Below are 23,329 nucleotides of genomic sequence, written 5' to 3'. Positions count from 1 at the left end.
TTTGCTAAGAAGGGACCGACATCTGCTATGAGGGGGACCAGGAATTCCCCCAGCCGGCTTGACTCGTGAGTTAAAGAGAGACCTCTGGTACATCAGACCCATGCTGTTGGATTAAATCAGACATGTTCATCGGTGAGCAAGTTTGCACAGCGGAATTGGAAAAGAATGCATACCCGACCCGACTCGACCATTGCTATTGCCGAATTAGGTCATCCAGCACCCATGAGTCATGACCAACCCTTATCGCAACCCTGACTCTTATCATGCCACAGTCATCTAACAGACCCCTGACTACCGAGTACGCGGTAGTACTCCTTAACTCCTTAGACTACTGGTTCTAATTGGGGAAGATAGATCATTCGATCGAAAGGATCGGTTTGTAAACGTTTCACCAGAAATAACACAGGATATATGCAGAATCCAGGACTGAGCTCTTTAGTAGTAAACTGAATGAATAATTTCCTAAAAACGATCAACTGCAGCTGGAGCCAAGTTGAGTTAGTCTATTTACATTCAATATGTTCATGTCGTTTTCTGACTACGGTAGACCAAATGAGCCATAAAGAGAATGGGCGGACAAAACCCGCATTGCCCCGGGGAAGAGAGCAATTGACATTCCCTGACAGGTATGAATGAAATTTAGTATTTATTACATATATAGCTGTTTTTATTCTGTACCTGTCTCTGAAGAAAACTTTTCGCCGGTTGCCGCACCTCAATGCAGTAGACGATTGACTCTAGGCTCCTAACGACCCAATTTCTCCTTTGCGGCTTAGTTGGAATGACTAAATATTTGCTTCAAGTCATTGAGTTCAAAATTGCCCGAAAAGTACTAAATATGTAATTAGTCACGCATTCATAGCCTAGATAAGCTGCCGAGTGCCATCCAGACCGACTACTGGTCACTAGTACAAAAAGAGTCAATAAAGTGCAAATGTGGCGCCTTGTTCGGCTCCTCAACTGCGAGATCGGGGCCAATCTATACATGTTCTCTGTTGATCAAGTTGCCGCCCAGGGCGAAGATGTAAGCCGTGGTTGATTCCCAGTGGTGTTCGTAGTAATGCTGTGATTCCCGGAATTGGGGTCAAAAAATTGAGGTCAACTTTTTAACCCTGGTCAGTACATGCTCCACCAATTTAAAGTGGGAATATTACTTTGTACCGTCCCACAGTGATTTTTTTAGGCTTATGTGTCTTGAGTCTCCTTGTAAGGTAGGTAGGTCATTTAGTGTTTCGTGCCGTATCGCGAGCCTTAAATTATCATCGCCGTATCGCGAGCCTTAAATTATTATCGCCGTATCGCGAGCCTCAAATCATTATCGCCGTATCGCGAGCCTCAAATCATTATCGCCGTATCGCGAGCCTCAAATTATCATTGCCGTTATCCGATTAGTAAGCTCACTTTATTTAAAGAAGAATGTCGGTCACCCCAATTACAGAAATTGGCGTGAAGCTGCTACTGACCTTCCACTGACATTTTTTTTGAAAAGATTTCACGTAAATCTTGGCAACTAAGCCTTTTACAGGCATTAAAGCTGCCCCTGCTAGCTTGGTACATCGTGAGCAGGGATGGACGGAGGTTTGTGTAAAATATTAGGTCTCTGCTTAAATTTATGTGTTACATCCAGCTAATTTAAGTCTAGCGCCCATATTATGCTGAATTGTGCGTTGAAATTGAGGTCAAAAGATTGACCCCAATTCCGGGAATCACAGCCTAAGGCCGAAGGTGACTAGCCATGTCCTTGCTTGATCCTCGACATACTTGCACCCTTCTTAAGCCGAGTCAACTCCTCCTTTTATTTCAAATTTCTCTCATAAAGAAAGCTGTCAATAAACCGTAACGCCGCGGCACATCATCATGCCTGTTACTAAAGAAACTCAAGTCGACACAGCACCGACTGTTTCTCACCAGAGTGTTCCCATGGAGCCCAACGCCCATCTCGCTGATCCTGTACGATATGAACTTACATACCTTTGCCAAGAGAGGAGTGCAAAAAGAACCATCTACTGATTGTGTTAGTCTCCATTGGCCATGGGCGGCTTTGCCACGACCCTGCTAAGTGTCTCCTTGGCAATGATGAACTTCCGAGGGGTTTCAGTTCAGACCATGTTTGTCGGGGACCTCTGCTTCGTTGCTTGCATCGGATTGCTCATCAGTGGGCAATGGTCAATGGTGAAAGGGGACACGTTCTCCTAAACTGTTCTGACGGCTTTCGGTACCCAAGACGCCAGCCCGGATGTCAAAGCATGTGCCGTCTTGAGGTGACTGACATTATGAAATAGGGCTCTTTTACGGTGGATATGGCGCCCTCATGATCCCATCGTTTGGCGTTGTAGACGCGTACGGAGGTCTTACTCCCGAGTACTACAATGCTTTTGGATTCTTCATCTTGAGTGAGAATTACGCCCAATTTTGTGAATCAGAGAGTGCTGCTGACCCGAAGGATTTTTTCCAGTTTGGGCTGTCCTCAATATTTTCTTTCTCCTAGCTTCCATCAGGCTGTAAGTTTGGATGCGTCTACCGCAGACAGGGCAGCGAAACGTAGCCTTTCAATCCTCTTCCTTAGAAACAGGCTAACCTGGAAAACAGAAATCTCGTCTACGTCTCCATTTTTGCATGCATTGAATTATGTCTTATTTTAGACGGAGCGTCGCAGTTTGCCAAGGCGGACGGGCATCATGACACGTATTCGAGAATGCAGAAGGCGGCTGGTGCGTTTGGATTCGTGGCTGGCTTACTTGGGTACTATTGCACGGCGCATTATCTATGTGAGGAAGCATTGGGCTTCGCCGTTCCAATGGGGGATTTGTCCAAGAGATCTTTGCGGCAGAAGGGAAAATCTTGTGGAGAATGCGAGGCATAATAGGTGTCATGACGGTTATTGGGTTTGACGGTTGAGGCATGGGGCCAAAAGAGCCAGCAATACCCTCGATATCTAGCTTACAAGTGTGGCCCCTTGGCTTTCTCTGCTATCATTGGGCCTGATAATAGACATATAGGCATAGATCTTGAAGTCATTATCTTGGCACTTTAATAGGTTGCAAGGAGTCTATCTATTGGGAGCTGTATGTATAAGCGCTATAACCCACATCACCCCATAATATGATAGACACACATTTAGGCTGCTATACCCTCGTATGTAATTTACGTGTAATTAAATGGAAATTATAATATATTATTATTTCCGCGTTTTTTTCGCGTTAGGTTATAACCTAATTAAGGGTATTATAATATACGAGATTTTTAATAGTATATAATAAGGTAATTATAATAAATTTTTCTCTTCTTTAATATTATTAACTATATTATTAAATTTATTAATATAATTAATTAAGCTCTTAAATACCTTTATTATAGCTATTTTTACTATTTTTTAATTATTAAAATAGCTACTTTTATTTCTTTTATTAATTATTATAATAATTCTATTATATTAAGCGGTAAGGCTTATAATATTTAATAAGAAGCGTATTATAAGGGTTTACGTATTATATACCTTCTATTATTTATAACCTTTAACTTATTTTATAAGGTTTATACCTTTTTATAGTAATTTAGTATTAAAAATAGAATAAGCCTTATAAAAAAATCTAGTAATAATTATTATAAGCTGCCTAAAGGCTATTAGCTCTCGTACATTTTATTTATGTGTAATTAAGGCCCTTATAGGCCTTTAATATTATTAGGGCTTTAAAGAGGGATTTTAATAAGATAGGTTAATTGCTTATTTTAATTATAAGTATTCTATTACGTAAATATAAACTTTACTTAAACTTATTAGGTTATTAATTCCACGTATAATTATAGTTAATCTCTTAGGTTATAAGCACATTTAATTTATTATTATTACACGTTATAATAGCTAAGCCTATTATTAAAAATCACTTAATTTAATGCTATAATTACCTGTAAGGCTATTAACTTTTTATGCTTTTAAAGCTTAAAAACCTCTTATTTTATACCTTAAGATATTATTAATAACTGTTTTTAACTTTATTAAGAGCTTCTTAAAGGTTATAATAGCTTATAAGCCTTTATTATAGCTCTTAAAGCTAAAAATCTACCTTATAGGTTTAAATATTATAAGAGCTAGCTTTAAGTTATAGTTTAAACCTTTAATAAATACCTTAAGAAATAAAAGTATTTTCCTAATATTTTAAGAATAAATAACACTTATAAGATTAACTATTATAGTCTTTACCTTACGTAAATAATAGCTATTATTAATTAAAATATAAGTATAAATATTATATTTACTCTTTTATTATTAGAGATTAAAGATAACTATTATTAAATACTTATATTATTTAATAAGATTTAAGAAGAGTGAAATAATATTTACGCCTCTTTAATTATTATTATAAATATAAAGCTTATATTAAAAAACGCGATAAAGGCTATTTTCCTAAACTATTAATAGTAGCTCTATTATTTTCATTTATTTACTATTATTTAAGCTTAAATTAAACGGGATTAATAGGGTAATAAGCTATAAATTATAAATAATAAGAAATATAACGCCTTTAAAAATAACCTTATAGGCTTATTTAAGGTATTTAAGCAGCTTATAGCTATTAATTAATATAGTAACTTTATTAATATTTAAGAAAGAATAAAGAATATATATTATAAGTATTAAGACGCTATTATTTAATATATATTTTAATAATAGTTTAATTAAAGGGAGTAATAAGCCCTTTACTTTCTTTTAAATTATTAGTATTTCAATTAGCTAATTAATAATCTAATAGAATTATTATATTATAATACTAAAAGCTACTTAATTATAAGTATAAGTAACCTTTATATAATACTTTAAAAGCTTTAATAAATAGTAATAGTGTTACGAACCAAGGGTACTTAAAGCAGTTAGCCGGCGTTATAGGCCGCTAGCATGCAGATAAGAATAGGGCCTAACGGGATCGCAGGTCACGTAAGGGGATTAAATGGAATTAGTTTAATTTAACTTAATAGATTAAAGGGGATTAACCTAATCTAGTATAGGGGATTAAATAGGATTTATTTAATTTAGGATTATAATAAAGAGATAAACGAGTACTTAAGGAGAAGGTATTCCTATAATTAAATAGTTTAAATCTCTATTAATTAATTTAAGTAATAGTTTTACTATTAAGAGTTATACTTTTAATAGCCTTATTATAATATTACTTAAAAGCTACTTTATAGTATTTAACTTAACTTACTTTTTAAGAAATAAACCTATTATACCTTAAAACTTAAGCTATTATTATATTTTAATTAATTTTATTTAATAAGTTACCTTAAAACTTTAAGTAATAATAACTTTTATAATATTTACTTTAAGCGGAAAGACTATTAACCTTAAGAAGATAATAAAGTACCTTTATAATAAGATTATTAAGCTTAAGAAGTAAAATTAATAGCTTTTTAATTAATAGAATAATCTTTACGAAAAACTTAAGGTATAAGAAGAGAAACTTATAATAGTTTAAAATCTTATACTTATATTCTCTATTAATAATAATAATATATTAAAATTCCTTAAGCTTAAATTATACGATAGTTATAAGGGTAATATAAGGAACTTTCTTATATAAGCTTAAGCTTACCTATAAGTTAATAAAAAAATCTATATAATACTTAAGTTATAAATTCTTTATATTAGTAATCTCTTAACTAAAAAAGTAATAGAATAATAAAAGCTAACCCTTTACGTATATCTTAAGTATAGCGCTAAAGCTAAAGTAAAAGTTATTTATATTTTCTTTAATTATAAAACCTTTAAAGAATAACTTCTTATTATATTTAAAAATTCTAATAAGTATAAGAAAGCTATATAATAACTTACTTAACTTAAGTAAACCAAATTTATAGCTTATTATATTAAGAAGTTTAAACGTATTATAGTAAAACTTAACTAAAATATTAAACCTAAAATAAAAGTCTTTTATTAAGAACTTAAAGAAGAAGTAAAGAATAATATTTATTAAGAAGATTATTTTAAGTTATTTAATAACTTTATTAAAATAGTTATTAAGGTAAATAATCGTTTATATAAGTAATATTATAAAAAAAGTTATAGGAAATTTAAATTATATATTAGGTTTAATAAATCTAATAATAATAAGCCACGTTAAATATTAATAGTATATAGGTATTACGCTAGGCTTATAAAACTTAACGCTATAAATAAGGAAAAGGGAAAGACTTATTATAATTATAATAAGACTAAATACTTTATAAATAAATGTAAAGCCTTAAAAAAGCTATAAAAGCTAATCCCTAAAGGTAAGAAGCTTTATACTATAAATTAAAAAGACTTACCCACGCGAAATCTTAGTATAATAAGTAATAAAGAAAACTATACGTTAATAAATAATATTAGTTTAAATAAAGATTAGAAATTTAAAACCTAATTAATACCTAATAACTTTTAAGAATATTAAATACCCTTACTAAAAAGTAAACCTTTATTAGAATAAATCTAAGAAGAAGAGAATTATTTAATTAAGAAAAATAAACTTAAAATTAAATATAAACTTCTTAATTAAACCTTTTATTATAATAATAATTACTATATGCACCTTAATAATAAGTAAGGTAATAAATAGTTTCTACGAGAATAAAAGAGAAGGAAAATAACCCTTATAATATAATTAAAATTATAATAAATTAATTTAAAGATATTAAACGAGAAGTTATATTATATTAAGAATAACGTATATATTATTTAAGCTATAACCTTATAATATAAGGAGAAAGGGAACTATATAATTATAAGTAACTTACTTAGCTTAAGTTTAATTAATATAAATAGTAGATTAAGCAATTACTAAGAAAGCTTTAATAATACGTTAAAGGATAATTATTAATAATAGCGCTTAAAATAACGCGTTAAAGAATAATATAAGAATAGAATTAATAAATTAAAAAATAATAGTTGTTATTATAATTAAGACTAATTTCTTAACGAAGATCTAATAGGTCTTTATATACTATAAATATTAATAGTATAGTATACCTTATAATTAATATAATTATAATAGAACGAAAGATTTAGGTAATAATTAATAGTAGAGTATAAGGAAATTTTATCTTACTAGATCTCGTTAATGGATTATAATTGCCTTAAACACTTAAAGATAAGCCCTATTAACTTATAATTATAAAAGAAACTATAATAAAGTATAATTAAAAAGTAATTAATATAAAAGTTACGTAGCTTTTAGTTAATATATAAGGTATAAAACACTAAGTTATATTAAATATTATAGTAATCTTAAAATATAATATTATATTAAGAATACCCTAATTATAAGCGAGTAATCTACAAGTTAATTAAAGAACTAGCTAACTTTAATAGGATTTACTAGAATATAATTATAAAGTAAAGAGCGGCCTATAAAGGGTACCTTATTTAGACTATAATAGGCCTCTAGGAATATATATAATTACTAGAGAGCTTAAAGCTAAGATAATAGAGATTTCTAAGAAATACTTAAAGTATAGTAAGCTATTTAATAGAGAGTTAAAGATAAAACTATTAGAGTATTTATACTAGAACTATAAGATTAAACTTTAGCTTAATACTAAACTAATATTTAATAAGATTTATTCTTAGAACTTTAAGTAAAATAAAGCGCTTAAGAAGTATTTAAAGGATATATTATAAAAGGGATATATAAGACTATTAAAGTCTCTAGTAGAATATTTAATTTTATAGGTATTAAAGAAGAATAAAAAACTATAATTATATATTAATTACTAACACTTAAATAAGATTATAATTAAGAATTAATACCTATTATTACTTATAATGGAAATTAGAGATAAAGTTAAAAAAGCTAAATAGTTTACTATACTTAACTTAAAAGAAGCCTATAACCTTATATAAATAAAAGAAAGCTATAAGTAAATAATAGTATTTTAAACTAGTAAAGAACACTATAAATATCTAGTAATACCTTTTAGGCTTACTAATATACTAGTAACCTTTTAAAGAATAATTAATATAATCTTACGAAAATAACTAAAAGTATTTATAATTATATACCTTAATAATATTCTTATTTATTTAAATACCCTTAAGAAATATAAACGATATATATATAAGATATTATAAACTCTATAAAATAATAAACTCTTAGTTAAAGCCTTAAAATACTAGTTCTATTAAAATACTATACACTTTCTAGGGTACGTACTTATATATAAAGAAATATAAATAAGCTTAAATAAAATTAAAACTATTAAGAAATAGCTTATATTAAAGAATCTAAAGAAAGTTAAAGGATTTATAATATTTATAAACTTTTATTATAAATTCTTAAGCGAATATAAAGATATCTTATAACCTTTTATAAACCTAATAAAGAAAGAAGTTAGCTTTTAATAGAATAAACTAAAAGCTATAGTATTCTAGAAAATAAAAGATTTAATTACGTTAGAACTTATATTAAAAGCACTTAATTAAAATAAACCTTATAAGCTTAAAATAAACGCCTTAAACTTTATACTAGGCGAATAGCTTAAATAATAAGATAATTAAGGAAAATTACACCTAATTATATTCTTCTTAAAGAAACTCTATAAACCTAAACTTAATTATAGAATTTATAATGAAGAACTTATAGCTATTATTAAGTGCTTTAAAGAATAAAAATATTATCTTATAAGAGTAAAGTATTAAATAAAGGTTTATATTAATTATAAGAATCTTATATTATTTTTAATTATAAAGGATTTAAATAAACGATAAATTAAATAGTATAAAACCCTTATAAATTATAACTTTAAAATTATATATTATAAAGAATTTAAAAATAAAAGAGTAAACGCGCTTAGCTAAAAAGAAAACTTAAAATCAAATAAGTAAGTAAGTAATATACTCTTATTACGCGCTATTAAGAATAAGAACCTTATATTAGGTACCTAAGAAATTAATATAATCTAGTAAGTTAAGCTAAATGAAATATAAATGCATTAAATCGTATTATATATTAATAATAATAGTTATTTAAATAATTAGAAAACGAAAACGCATTTAAGGAAGGTAAAACCTTCTTATATAATAAACGATAGTATATTTTTAATACACTTTAAGAATAGCTTATTAAGAAAATATACGAGTACCTATTACACGAATATTAGGGTGTAAGGAAAACGATTAATAGGCTAAGAAGATTATATAACTTTCTAGAAAGTAGAAAAATAATATAAGAAGTTATTAAGAAATGTAACACGTATAATAAAGTAAAATTAGCGTAATACGTACTATATAAAGAATTACAACTAATATTACCACCTAAAAGAGTATAGTAAACTATTATAATAGACTTTATTATTAAACTACTAAAGTTAAAAGAACCTATAGTAGGAGTAGCTTATAATAGCATTTTAGTTATTATAAATAAACTTATAAAATACACCTACTATATTCTATATAAGAAATTAAGTAATACTAAGAACTTAGCGTATATATTCTTTAAAATAGTTATTATATAATATAAATTATTAATAAAGCTTATATTAGATTATAATAAATTATTTACCTTAAACTTTTAAAAATGCCTTATAGAAACTATAAAGATTAAATAAAGCTTATTAATAGTATTTTACCTATAATTAAATAAATAAATAAAAATCTTAAATTAAATACTTAAATAATATTTACGAAGCTATATTAACTACTCATAGAATAATTAAGTAAAATAGCTATTACTAGTATAATAGGCTTATAATAGCTCTAAGATTAATAATATAAAGATATTACTATTTAAGGTAAATTACGGATTTAACCCTATTATTAAAACACATGTAATATAGAATGTAAACGCGCTAGTAGTTATAACGTATATAGTAATTATAATAGAAATATAAAAACACTTATAATAGGAATAAATATTTTTATAAAACCAAATAAAATACTACGCGAATAAAAAGAGATTATTAGCGCTAATCCTAGAGAAGGGATATAAAGTATATCTTATTCGTAAAAATATTAAAATTAAGTAACCTAGTAATAAACTTAATTAAAAGAAGATTAAACTATTTCTTATTAAACGAAAAATCTTAAATATTAACTATAAACTATTATTATTAAATAAAATAAGAATCTATCCTATATTTTATATATTACTATTAAAGAAAGCACTAGATAAATTTATAAGCGCTATAAATATTATAATAAAAGATATTAATAAATATAAAGTTAAACGAATACTTAAAGTATAAGAAGATATAAAGAATTATTATTATCTTATTAAATAAAAGGGATATTTAAACTCTAAAAACACCTAAGAATTAGCTAAGAATCTTATAAACTACTTAACGTTGCTTAAATAGTTCTATTAGAGAATAAAAACTTATTAGAAATAAGAAAACCTAAGTCTACTAAAAACTTAGGTGTTTAATTAAGTATATTAGACTTTAACTCTAAACGCTTTTAAGCCTCTAACTCGTTTAGACTCTCTACACTATAAGTAATTATCTTTATAGCCTTTTATTACAGAAATTTCTCCTAATAATAAATCCTTTATAAATAAGCTATCGCCCGCTTTAAATTCTTCTTAGCTAAAGCACGTTCTTTATTAAAATAATCCTTTTTATAAAGGATATAATTATAAGTATTTAAAAACGTTTCGCTTAAATTACAGCTAGTATAACTACGTAAAGTATATTCGCTATACCTGTCTTTCCCTTTAATAATAATATACTCTTAATTGTTTTTTTAACACGAATTATAGAAAGGTATAATAAAGCTAAAGGCAAATATAAACTTAAAAAGACGTTTACGATTAATCTTTTAGTTAGGGCGAGATTATTATTTTAAAATACGGTTAAAAGATATTATAAAAAGAATAATAAAGAAAAGAAAAAAAAAAAAAAGGAAAAGAGAGAAAGAAAGAGAATACTTACTACATAAAACGAAATAGCCTTAAGGATAAGACTAATAAGAGAGAAGTATTATATTACGAACTAAGGGTACCTAAAGCAGTTAGCCAGCGTTATAGGCTACTAGCATGCAGACAAGAATAGGGCCTAACGGGATCGCAGGTCACGTGAGGGGATTAGATAGGATTAGTCTAATCTAGGACTATAATAGAGAGATAAACGAGTACTTAAGAAGGAGGTATTCCTATAGTTAGATAGTCTAGATCTCTATTAATTAATCTAAGTAATAGTTTTACTATTAAGAGTTATACTCTTGAAAGCCTTATTATAATACTACTTAAAAGCTACTCTATAGCATTTAACCTAACTTACTTCCTAAGAAACAGACCTACTATGCCTTAGAACCTAAGCCACCGTTACAAATAGCTTTATATTAAAATTATTCTAAAAAAATAGCTTAATTAAAGGTTAAGTAACGGATTAAATATATTAAAAGAGAGTGCTTTAATAGGCTTCCCTATTAAATATTCTTTTAAGCTATAAATTTAATTAATTAATAATATTAACTTACTTAAGTAGCTTAAAAAGGTATAATATAGCTTTATTTTTACGAATAACCCTATAAATATTAATAATAATATAGCCTCTCTTATACTTATATTATACTTAATTATTAAAGCTATAATTAAAAGCTTAATAAAACTATTATTTATTCTTATTAATAGCTTTAAAAGCCTCTAGTAAGTTATTAGTTAAATTTAAAAGGAAATAATATAAAAATTATACCTAATATTAACCTTTAAAATATTAATAATTTAACCCTTTAAATTCTAAACCCTATTAAGGTTAGCCGTGTACGCGAAGCTTAAAATAACTAAATTAGCTTTTAATAACACAATTTAACGATAATTTAACTATTATAAGTAACCTAATTACCTTAATTAATTAAATTACCTTTATAGCTATAATTATAGCGCTTAAATTAATAGGGCTTATAGTAGCTTAATTCTAGTATTTAAAGAACCCTTATATAGGCTAAAATTAAAGGGTAATTATAGCTAAGAATATAAAGTAATAATAAAGGTAGCTTATAGTTATTAATTCATTTTAAAAATACTATAATTAATAAAGTAATAAGATTAATAAACGTATTAATTATTAAAAGTAGCTTATTATAAGCGTTAATTATAAAGAAGAAAATTATTATTATAATAACCCCTTAAATAACTTAAATTAATAGCTAGCTTAATAAAATGTATATATTTTAAATAAAATATTAAAAATCGCGTTTTTAAATAAATTAAGCTCTTTTAATACTACTATTACTTAATACTATTAAATTTTAAACCTATTATTAAGCGCGTTTTTTAAAAATAACACGTTATTATTTTTTTATGTGTAAAACACACTAAGAGGTGTGGGTTATAGAGTCCCCGACTAAATCGGGCTAGTCATATGCATACAGCGCTCATGCATACAGCTCCCAATAGATAGACTCGTTGCAAGCCAGGTTGCTATTTGAAGTATTTGACAAATTCGGGGATATAGAAGCAGGGATGTGAGTGATGTTTGCATTGTCTGCCCTTCTCCATGCTCTTGATGCAGTCTATGGCAGAATATATTTGCTCATTGATAAGAACGTCTAACATATTTTTTATGGTAGCTATAGCGAGTGATGGTGTTGGAAAAATTCCAACCAAGCGAGAGGGCAAAAATTGTCGACGCCTACGAGTTATTACCGTAGCTACTAAGATATTACATATTTCTCCCAACAGGTAGCTAGGGGCATGTTGTGCTCAAATATTTTGCCTTCGACTGTCGTGTGGGAATGCTCGCAAGTGAAACACTGACCTGATGCAGGAGAGTTAAAGTGATGTACCAGCCGGGTATCAGACAAAAAGGCATGACGGCACTGAATTGACCAAAGAATCGGATCATTTGTTTCGGATAGCTTGTGCAGTCATCTAATTCTTGCCTCCTTTCTTATATAGTTCGCCCAAAAGCCACCAGCACAAACGCTGGCTTGGGCAACTCGGCTTGGAATCAGCGATCTCAGTGCTTGTGAGCGAACTTTTATTCAACTCGTGAACCACCGACATAATTGTCTGCCCTCAAAAACTGTCGTGTTGTCTCTGCATCTACAATTTTCTATACATGATGCGAAGAATTTTCGCTTGGAGCCTGGTCTCCCAGGTATCCATCTTTCGTATTTTCATAGGGATACTTCTTTGTCAGAATCATCAAGGCGAAAGCGGTAAGTAGCGTTCCGAACATGAGGCTAATGCTAACAGAGAAGCCGGCTATATATCGCGGTGCCGAGTTGGAGGGCCATATGTACGAGCCACTGAGAACGCGTGAGCTACCGTCTGGTTTCAAATTACAGATGGCTGTTAGGACACTTACTATACTGATGACAGATTGGCGAGAGCACTGTAACCTGTTAGCTCCTGACAAACACATGATGGCAGCTTGTTTCCATACTTAACAAGCCCAATCGCAACGGCGCGTTTCTCAGCCGGTCGACAAATCGTGTTAGACAGGTAACTTAGTGTCAGGGTGCTGCACCCCCAGATGCCAGACGCCCCTATAGCTTTTATCAGTCATGGCCGTTACCGCAATCTTGACAATGAATTTGACTTACCGAAGGCTAGAAATGTATAACGCGCTTTGTTATTTTCGACGGTAGCAGTGATGATGAGCGCAACAGTGGCCATGCCTGCCATGGCCATGATATGCTTGGGGCGCTCATTTAGCAAGTCTGACGAGAAGCTGCACACTAGGACGATAACAAGTGCCACCATGTCTGCCATACGGTTAGTGTTACTTCCTTACAGCGCAACTCTTACGACCAGAGGCCGTCTTACAAATGGGAATTGTCATCTGTGTCAGCGTTAGAAAAGTTGAATTTGCCAATTCTAGCACGAGGTCTTACATATTGTATCCCATGCCCTTCGTATCCCAGCGCCGCCATAAGAGTCGGGATAAAGTACGTGATGGTACCTGCACAAGTGCAAAGGCTCTGACATAGGACAAACATCCAAGTTCTAAGCTCGAAAACGTCAGCGTGATTTGGTTGACAAAGAAGGGCAGCTGCTTACCTCCAGTCGCGAACAGCGTGCAGAAAACTTTGCAGGTGGCTCAGATTGCCAGCCTGTGTCGAATTATGATCATTCTCGAGACGGCTAATGGCATATTCGCGCTCTTCGGCGGTGAGCCACCTTGTTGTAGCGGGGAAGTCGGGAAGAATAAATCTGGGTGTGTCAGTTCCGATGGCAAGGTGCATAGCTTGGGAAGCGGCTTACATGGCTATGGTGGCGAAGCCAACTGTCAGACAGCCCTCGACTGAGCCAAGTTAGTTACATCCATTCAGGATAGAGATCTTTGGTACCAAGAATACGTACTCAGGAACAGCCACTTCCATGCTGGTAGACCGTCACGATTCTGCATGTTATCTGTGATCAGACCAGCTATCCCCTGGTCAGTTCGCGCATGTACATTTGTGTCAACCCTTGGCTACACATACCAATGAGCCCACCAACAGCACCAGATACCAGTGAAGCACAGTAAAAGATGGAAAAACGTCGTGCAAGTTCGCTCTTCTTGTACCAGTTGCTCATGAACAAGAGCACTCCCGGCTAAGGGAATGTTAGTACGAAACGTTGACAACAAGATATGAGAACGTACAAAGTAGCCTGCTTCAAGAAGTCCAAGGCAAAAGCGTAAACCAAACAAATGCTCCTTTTTGTTAACGCCCACATATGCAATTCTGCCTTATCGTTAGGTATGATGTAGTCGGGCTGGGGCTTGCTTGAACACTTACACCAGGCATCCCCAAACAATCTACTCTGTGTCAACACCGGGAAATTGTGAGACAAGTTTGGAATACCGGGACGACTTACCATTAGGCATGGGAGATAGATACTGGGTCTTGTGCGGTTCAAAATCATATTGCTTGGAACCTCGAGCAAGAAATATCCAATAAAGAAGATTGATACCGCGAGGGAATAGTCAGATGAACTCATATGGAGAGATTCTGACATGCCTGCTTCCTTTGCATTTCCAATGCTGCTATATGGTTAGAATGCACCAGAAATGGAAAATCCCAAGTTGCTTACTTGTTTCGGTCGAGGTCTTTTGATTGAGACCGACATTATTAGCCCCGCAAGACAAGAATCCGCGCAATAGGCATGCGGCTACTTACAGTTCAGAATGTACTAGAATGAATGTTAGTAGCTGGTACTGTACTGTGCTTATAGGAACTTGGAACCCACCATGACGGAAAGCATCGGAATGAGGCGCATGTCAACCTTGCGAAGGATCCTGCCGACATTAGCATCATAGGCATGCGTTCGGAACTTTGCTACCAACCTCTTCTCCAAGGCTGGATCCTCCACGAATGGCCGCGTCTCGCGGTCTGAGAGGCTTTCATTATGTGATGAAAGGTCCTTGGACATGGTGAATTCCTTTTAAATGTAGGGATATAAATGATGGACTCAATGGGCTCATTGATCTCTTCCCCAGATCCCCAGATCCCCAGATATATAGAGATTCATGATTCCCATAACGTGGGGAAGTGGAGAGCTGGCTCCGGAGGCGTTGTGGGGAAGCAGTGCACGAAGACGGCTCGAATTCTCTCGTCGGTGGCGATTCGCGATTGAGCCCCAACTATGTGGGGCGGGCACGGTCCCTGGTCGGAACTCGGCAATATCAAAGTGGAGTTGGGGTTCATCCGTTCGCCGACCGGGCCCCGAGCAATTCACTTCTGACCCAATGATGCCACTTTTCCCACTCCCTTTCCGGTGACAAACTTTCCACCTCGACCCCGACACCGCGGACAGAGCATGCCATGAGCCAACATTGCCCGTCAGACATGCAGATGCCATCGGATGTCCTACCGGGAACGCCACCCCGAGGTACTCAGTCAAGCAAGGATGCCTCATTTTCGTGCAGTTGGCCAGGCTGTGGACGGATGTATCGAAAGCGCGAGCACCTTCAGCGTCACGAGCGAAGCCGTGAGTCGCCTCGCCTTCGCCTTGCCTTGCCCCTCGCGGCAGCTTCGGCTACTCTGACATACATGCAGATGCACGCGATTTCAAGTATGAGTGCCCAATCTGCAAAAAGCGGTTCGTCCGAAGGTATGAAGGAAATGGTCCCCTATTGTCTGCGCTGCTGACATTCGGCTTGAGGGATGTCATGACTAGACACCGTGCCCTACACGAAACTCGACCAAGAAAGTTGCGTAAAGTGGCCTGGTGAGAAAAGCGCGGCCCCTGTCCCTCGTTCTCAGTGATACACATTCTCATCTGTTGTAGTGTCTCATGTGTCTCGCTCAAGACACGGTGCGATAGACAGCCAGGAGCTAGGTGCAGTCGGTGTGTTGCATCCGGATGGGAATGTATCTTACGGAATAACGAAGGCAACCAGGAGAATGAGCCTACTCCGAATCACCATGATGGCTTGGAGGATGCCAACCAATCATCTCTCATGGCAAACCTCGCGCAGCCGGTGATTGGTAGTGCTCGTGAGTCATCAACAACAATTCCAACGCTCGGTACACAATGGTCATGTCCAACTGGCACATAAAGCATGGCTAACGAAAGTTACATAGTTGATCTTGCTCCAGTATCATTTGAACCTCTGTATGGTCTTGCTACGGACCCATCGGATAGCTTCTTCGGATGGGACATTGGTGAAGTCGAGTCTGAAAACGTTGATTTTCTCGACATGTCACCTCTCAACTGGTTCCGGTCTGCCAATGAAGCACCAGAAGACATCACAGAGCCGCCGTCGACGTCGAGAACTGTCGAGCTGTCGTCTTCATCAAGCCTCATTCGTGATGAACAGCCATCAGATACTCCATGGGTATGTCACGTCCTTCAGAGGAGCCTCGTAGCTAATATTGAGAAATGAAGCCACATGTCTATCGCCCTACCGAGATTGACAACCAGCTGAACCTCTTACCCGTTGATCAACATACGGCGACCATCTTTCAAGATACTAATCTCGACTGCATCGATGAATCGACTCGTCAGGCAATCATAACACTTGTCAATACGACCAACAACCATAATTGGCCTGTTGTGGATGTCGCACTCCTCCCGTCTACTCGAACCTTATCCACGTGCATTAACCTTTACTTTCGCCACTTTCATGACACTCTTCCTATACTTCCATACAATGGTTTACGCACCCCCAATACGCCACCACCCATCTTACTACTGGCTATGGCTGCCATCGGAGCAATGTACTCACGAGACAAGTATGGCGGCCTTGCCATCGCCCTCAACGAGCTGGTACGGAGGGTCATCATTTATACTCGCGAGAAGGATCAGCGAGCCATGTTCGACTTGAGATTTGCGCAAGCGTCCCTCCTACAGTCCGTCTTCGGCCTATTTTGTGGATCACGAATGCTGTACCAGCATGCCGAGATTAGCAGAGGCAGTTTGGTAACTGCGGCGAGAAGAATGCATCTCCTTAGGCCTAGTTTGTCATTCGTGAAAGAGCTTCAGAAGAATGGAAATGAATTCAGCGAAGAGGAATTAAAGAAGGCGCAAGCTGATGACGAGGAGAGGAGAAACCTGGGGTGGGGTATATACGTAGGTCACCACCCCATTTGCGAGCTAGAGAGCTTTGCACTGGCTAACATAATGCAGCTTTACGATATGCAGATATCCGCACTTCTCAATGTTGCCCCTCTTTTGTCTGTAGGCGAGATAAATGTTCCTCTGCCAACTGGTGATGAGGCTGGAAGGGGCCACCAGCCCTCGGCCTTGGACATGAATTTGGGACAAGACGGGCCCAATTTTCGAGAGGTGCTAGAGTCACTACTTTTGAAAGGAAAGCTATCGCAACCCTTGAGTTCTTTTGGGTTGTCCATTGTTGCATACACTCTTTACAGGTATGGTGAATCCATTGCCAGAAAGGCTTCGAGACTGATCGTGCGTAGACTATGCACAGATGCAGCCGTATTCGATTCGGTGTTGCCAGCGTCCAGGCCACCCCGAGAAAATCCCTATCGTCTTGCCTTCCCGCCTACGTTTAGATTGTAAGTGTCGCAACGTACAGCACATATACTTTGTTCCTGATACAATATATGCAGCAACTCGCAACAGCTCCTCGACCAACTTTCTGCATCGTGTCATTCCTTGCCCAATAAGCCCAACACACTCATACTAAGTGTAACTGCTCTTTCACACCTGGGCCACATTCAGTTCACATGGCCCAATTTTCTTCAAAACATCAAGGTAGCGGCGGGGAAATCTGGAACAGATGAGAGCAAGGCGGACGCTCGGGAATGGGTTCGAGCTCGCATTGAAGAGGACCCAGTTATCACGAGGGGTATACTCGTACAGGCAGGACAATTGAGCATCTTGCTGTCGAGGTTTATATTTGAGTACGAACCCCATCGGCTGATGTAGCGGACTAGGCTGACGAAAGTTAAAGTTCGCCGACTGAGACGATATTGACGTTTGATGTTGCTCTTACATTCTGGGCCATCACAAAGTTGTCGAGTAACCTTACTGAATCAGACCAGGACAGGCGGCCGGCCACGATAACGTGCAAGTCTCCTCGGACCTTCCTCCACTTGAACGGATGCTAACATGAAATATTGTGCAGGGTCTGACAATAGCGCTGCAAGTGACTGGATACAACATGGGGGCGAGATAGCATTTCAGGGCCTCGGAAGCATGTCTGAACTGACCATCTCTAAAGTTCTGTCAATCTTTATTGAGCGGTTGGAAAGCATGTCGTGGGGTATAGCTCAACGATTCAAACATGTATTACTAAGTCTACAAAGGGAAGAGTAGCTTCAAATAAGGGGGTTGTGCCATGTTGACGACCCATCGGAGTGAAAAGCTGAAGTTTGTTGATGATCAGCTGAAAACCAGTTCTGGCCCCTCGGCGTGAGTCGATTATAGGTTCTGGTCCAAGTTGTAACAAGAGCCTGGTTTTATCAATGAACCATCCCGAACCGTCGTCTTGGTGAAGAAGGAACAATACATGGACGTGATGGGCACCGTAGACGGTCTCGTGAGCTAGTAGTGCGTTCAATTCCTCCCATCATCAGCATGCAGCTGCTGAGTTGAACTAGCTAGCTGTTCCTAGTCCTGTCAAACATGAACCATCTTCACGAACGAACATGTGGCAGGAGCTAGACCCCCCTTGTGGAGCATCATTCAACCGCAGCTCCAAGGACCAACACCACGGCGTTGTGTCTAGCCAATGCTCATCGTCTCCGCTTCTCCACCAACAGTTCCGGTCACCCACAATGGTTCCGATGCCACAGGCGATTTCGGAATGAATGTCAGCCAAGTATAAAAGCCAACCATGTCCAATATTCATACCCAAGTTATGAAAATAGCTCCTGAATTACTTATATTGCCGTTGGAAGTGGTACACAATCATGGCACCCCCATCGAGCTTCAAACTCAACACTGGCGCCTCCATTCCTGCCGTTGGACTTGGTAAGACGCCCGAGTTTGTGAAGCGAGAGAAACGAAAACTGAACGAGCTTAGGAACATGGCAAGCAAATCCGGGCGAGGTCGGAAAGGCCGTGGAGCACGCTCTTAAGTCCGGCTACAGGCACATTGACTGTGCGCTCATTTACCGCAATGGTGTGCTACACCCCTCCAGCAAGCCCAAGGAGCATCACTTATTAACCTCCGCCTAGAGAAAGAAGTGGGAGACGCCATCAAGAGATCTGGGGTCCCTCGGAAGGAAATCTTCATCACTAGCAAACTGTCAGTTACTCTAAGCTCCCAGTCTCCCACACTTATTCAACAGAGTGACCTGACCGAAGAACAGCTGGAATACGCACCAGACTGACGTGGCCGCCGGTCTGGCCCAGACCTTGGAGGATCTTCAAACGGACTATCTCGACCTTTACCTTGTGCACTGGCCAGTGTAAGTGCATTCGTGCCATGGTACCACGTAATTGTTGCTGACCCCAGCCAGACGCCTTGTGCCCAACGAAACGTCTGACCTTCTTCCCGTGAACCCAGACGGCACGCGTTCTGTTGATCGCTCTTGGGACCAGCAAGACACTTGGAGGCAGATGGAGGAGGTCTACCGTTCCGGAAAGGCCAGGGCAATTGGCGTGTCGAACTGGAGTGTGCCGTATTTAGAGCACTTGAAGAAGACGTGGACTGTGACGCCAGCTGTGAACCAGGTAGGCCTTTCTGCCCATCCCACCCCGCTAGATGCTCATGTTGTCTCCAGGTCGAACTGCACCCGTTCAACCCGCAGCACAAGCTCAAGGAGTGGTGCGACAGTCACAACATTCTTCTAGAGGCATACTGCCCTCTGGGCTCTACGGGTATAGTACACCCTCCTAATGAAGCACCGTACGGGTGGATATTGACAGCTTCTCAGGCGCCCCGCTTCTTGAAGACGAGCAAATCGCCAGCATTGCAAAGAAGAACGGTATTTCGCCAGCTACGGTGCTAATCTCGTACCAAGTGAACCGGGGCTGCGTTGTCCTGCCCAAGTCCGTCACTGCGAACAGGATTGAGCAGAACCTCAAGGTGGTTGAGTTGTCAAAAGAGGATATGAAAGTATTGGACGGAATGGCTGCGAGTGGCAAGCAGAAGAGAGTCAATACCCCGGCCTGGGGTCATGATTTGGTATGTTGCCCGAGTTCTCATACTGTAAAAGGGATATGCATGCTGACGTGTGTGGCAGGGGTTTGAGGACTGGTATGGGCCGGTGCCGAATTAGTTGGGAGACTGAGTTTCTCATCTCGCCTCTTGCGGGGATTTGCATCTGGCTCAGATGAGAACACGAGTTCTGATATTTTCTTTGCAGTTGCGTGGGCGGTTGTTCTCTGTACCATTCTGGAATCTTTGTTGTAGAACGGATCAACAGGCTCTAGCGTTGCGTCGAGCGAGTTGGTCGTGGAGACGTCTTTGGTGCTCGGGTTTTCTTAGCTGTCCTACCGTTTGTGGCAGAATATGATTCGACTTTATATCTGAGCTACAGCCGTTTGAGTCTCCAAGATATTGTGGGCCCATCAAGCCATGTGATTGGCTCTATCACCAGCACTGTGGGGCATGCATGTCGCTTGTCCCGGGAATAAGCTCGAATCGCTCCGGGCCGCTAAAGCGATGCTATTCGCTGGCGGATTTGGTCTTGCATCCAGGAGGAGGCTACACGTGCAAACAAGTAACTGCGTAATTGATACGCACCGCGTGGTCCGAACACCTGGTGGGGTCAATTGCTCGGGGCGCTCATCCATTTTGCTCGGGGCGCTCAATACCCCACCACGCCCCAATTTTAGTCTAGCGGCCCCGATTCCAGACCCCATAGTACATTTTCAGTTCAAATGCATGGCAGTAAATGCCCTCAATTAAATGATAAGGTGCCTGTGTAATTTACATGATTTTTTTAAGCCGCTATACACTTTTAGGCCGAGGTGGTGTTAAAGAAGGAAAAACGCTGCTAGCCGCTGAAAAATTCACACGGCTGCACCTTTATTAAAAAATCCGTTAATTTTTAATAGAGCTTTTTAGTGTTAAGTAAAGCTACCATGCATTTATACTGAGAATGTACTATGGGGTCTGGCAGCGGGGTTGACCGCAGAAAAATTGGGGCGTCAGCGCCCCGAGTAAAATGGATGAGCGCCCCGAGCAATTGACACCCTGGTGGGTGCTCTGACACACACCTTTGACCAGCGCTCACATTGCGTCCACTTGCTTGGAGTCGGGCTCCGTCTGACCAGATCGGACTGCAGTTTTGCGCTTCCCCAGTAATGTTTTTATTTCTTGAACTTGAATCTCTTTAACCGTTATAGTCTCGCAAACCATCGTAACCATGGAGTCTCATATTTCCTGGATAGGCCAGGACCCTCTCTACGATTTTATGGACTGGCTTTATCCCAGTGACTTTGTCGAACCGCCTCGATCTCCTCCCTTTGTCGATTCCATCCCCGGGAATGAGAAAATCAGTGTGAACTGCACTGTGGTGTAGGGTTTTGAATCTAGCCCGACTTTTAGTGGGAAAACTCGAGGACGCTGACTCCTTTTGTTTACGCAACCTTTTTGGCGTTCATGACCTTGATGGAGACAGCATTGCCGACTCGCGGTTAACCCTTAGTCTCTCTGATTATGTCAAGACCATAGTCCATCGATTTCAACCCGAAGAGATTGACGCTATTGTTGGGAAATCTGTGGCAATAGATGGAATTGAAAATGCTGCCAAGAGGTTACTGGAGAAGGCCCAGGAAGCCATGTGCTCGGTAAACCCTGGTAGTCTTCAAACTGACCAACATGCGCCATAATCTGATACCCAGATAGTCTACTTCACAGAGAATCATTTTCTTGGCCTGTGGCCTTGGCGGGTCAGTTGAGAAGCAGGTGCGTCAAGTTTCAACCCAGCGTGCTTACACCAGTCCTACATTCTGATGCTTTTTATTGCTCGTATCAACGTATAGGCTCTTATCATACCAGCTGATAACCCTAAGTACTCATTGGTCTTGAATGCTACGGGTGCCTTGGTTCGTTACCCTGTATCGATTTTATCGGCATTGCCGGGGACTTCCGCCTGGCTTTATCAGGTCGCTCACCAAAGAGTAGATGTTTTTTGGCACTCCGCACAGAGCCCCTTGAACGGTTCACGAGACTCCACTCTCGCGAAATTGGTTCATAACCGGCTCCGCGGGTCTCGTCAGGGACCTTGGATACCTGATGGTATTCGCAATCTGGCCACCCGTCACGAGAATCTTGCGGCAGATTTCGACAGGATTGCACCTCGTTTCTCCATCACTAGCCTCTTCCAAGAAAGAACTGACACTGGGTCCCATGACGTGGTGAGCACTCTCAGCTACTTATACTGGGTATATACCATGGCATTGAGTTCCGGGCCGCTGACGTGTACTGTATATGTGTAGTTGATTGTAAGACACGCTGCCACCCTGGATCTGGACAAAGAGACCCGCACTGGTTTGCAAACAGGGCATGACCTTCTGGCCGAACAATAGAGATACTTGGAGAATGTGGTTGAGGATGCGTATATACGTAAGGTGCCTACTATTATGAGAATTTATGTCTCGTTTGACCTTACAAAGCGAATTGTACGAGCTAATTATGCTAATGTATCCTATCCGATTCTCCGAACAGATACACGAAACGAGTATACCACATGGATTAATCTGCTTTCATCACATACCACATATGTGTCATTTCACCGGGTCTCGGATCATCGCCTCAAACATCTGTGCGATTGGTTTCTTACCCAACATGGATTCGGCGACTGGATATGCTATGCAATTACCCGGAGAGGGCTATACAGCCGGCAGAGGAATGATACCGACCCATGCCAGGGAGGCACTCATCCTTGTCCCCCCAGTTTCCTGGAAGCTTCGGTACGCGTGCTGGCCGTAGGGGCCGCCCATAATTTCTCGACTGTCCTTACGAGCTCTCTCATGGCTGCCATCAAAGACAAAAGACAAAACCTCAC

General features: G+C 37.5%; 5 protein-coding genes across 5 annotated transcripts; 4 read left to right on the top strand and 1 right to left on the bottom strand.

Annotated features, from left to right (window-relative positions):
• Positions 1-1,682: 1,682 nt before the first annotated feature.
• On the top strand, positions 1,683-3,102 carry J3458_004884 (uncharacterized protein). The gene is made up of 3 exons (XM_066118470.1): positions 1,683-2,393; positions 2,456-2,501; positions 2,590-3,102. The coding sequence occupies exons 1-3, from the start codon at positions 2,312-2,314 to the stop codon at positions 2,861-2,863; spliced, it is 402 nt and encodes a 133-aa protein (XP_065975990.1). The 5' UTR covers positions 1,683-2,311; the 3' UTR covers positions 2,864-3,102.
• A 9,921-nt stretch (positions 3,103-13,023) lies between these two features.
• On the bottom strand, positions 13,024-15,329 carry J3458_004883 (uncharacterized protein; the record flags this gene model as incomplete). The annotated part of the gene is made up of 16 exons (XM_066118469.1): positions 13,024-13,219; positions 13,279-13,305; positions 13,357-13,459; positions 13,517-13,678; positions 13,740-13,755; positions 13,808-13,919; positions 13,974-14,126; positions 14,178-14,217; positions 14,277-14,342; positions 14,399-14,510; positions 14,560-14,641; positions 14,696-14,715; positions 14,775-14,943; positions 14,991-15,006; positions 15,077-15,089; positions 15,147-15,329. 16 exons carry the CDS (start codon positions 15,327-15,329, stop codon positions 13,024-13,026), a joined length of 1,470 nt encoding a protein of 489 aa, XP_065975989.1.
• Positions 15,330-15,745: 416 nt separating this feature from the next.
• Positions 15,746-18,683, top strand: J3458_004882 (uncharacterized protein; the record flags this gene model as incomplete). Its single annotated transcript, XM_066118468.1, has 11 exons — positions 15,746-15,887; positions 15,956-16,010; positions 16,062-16,127; positions 16,188-16,426; positions 16,484-16,737; positions 16,788-17,471; positions 17,529-17,773; positions 17,822-17,920; positions 17,975-18,268; positions 18,319-18,434; positions 18,493-18,683. The coding sequence occupies 11 exons, from the start codon at positions 15,746-15,748 to the stop codon at positions 18,681-18,683; spliced, it is 2,385 nt and encodes a 794-aa protein (XP_065975988.1).
• A 596-nt stretch (positions 18,684-19,279) lies between these two features.
• J3458_004881 (uncharacterized protein) lies at positions 19,280-20,593 on the top strand (the record flags this gene model as incomplete). Its single annotated transcript, XM_066118467.1, has 8 exons — positions 19,280-19,340; positions 19,393-19,491; positions 19,548-19,617; positions 19,682-19,780; positions 19,832-20,045; positions 20,096-20,192; positions 20,249-20,499; positions 20,558-20,593. 8 exons carry the CDS (start codon positions 19,280-19,282, stop codon positions 20,591-20,593), a joined length of 927 nt encoding a protein of 308 aa, XP_065975987.1.
• A 1,092-nt stretch (positions 20,594-21,685) lies between these two features.
• Positions 21,686-21,841, top strand: J3458_004880 (uncharacterized protein; the record flags this gene model as incomplete). The annotated part of the gene is made up of 1 exon (XM_066118466.1): positions 21,686-21,841. One exon carries the CDS (start codon positions 21,686-21,688, stop codon positions 21,839-21,841), a length of 156 nt encoding a protein of 51 aa, XP_065975986.1.
• Between the last annotated feature and the right edge of the window lie 1,488 nt (positions 21,842-23,329).

Source organism: Metarhizium acridum, assembly GCF_019434415.1.
Source record: "Metarhizium acridum strain ARSEF 324 chromosome Unknown scaffold_31, whole genome shotgun sequence".
NCBI classification, from domain to species: Eukaryota; Fungi; Ascomycota; class Sordariomycetes; order Hypocreales; family Clavicipitaceae; genus Metarhizium; species Metarhizium acridum.
Note: the sequence above shows the minus strand (reverse complement) of the source record. Positions and strands in the feature narration are given on the sequence as shown.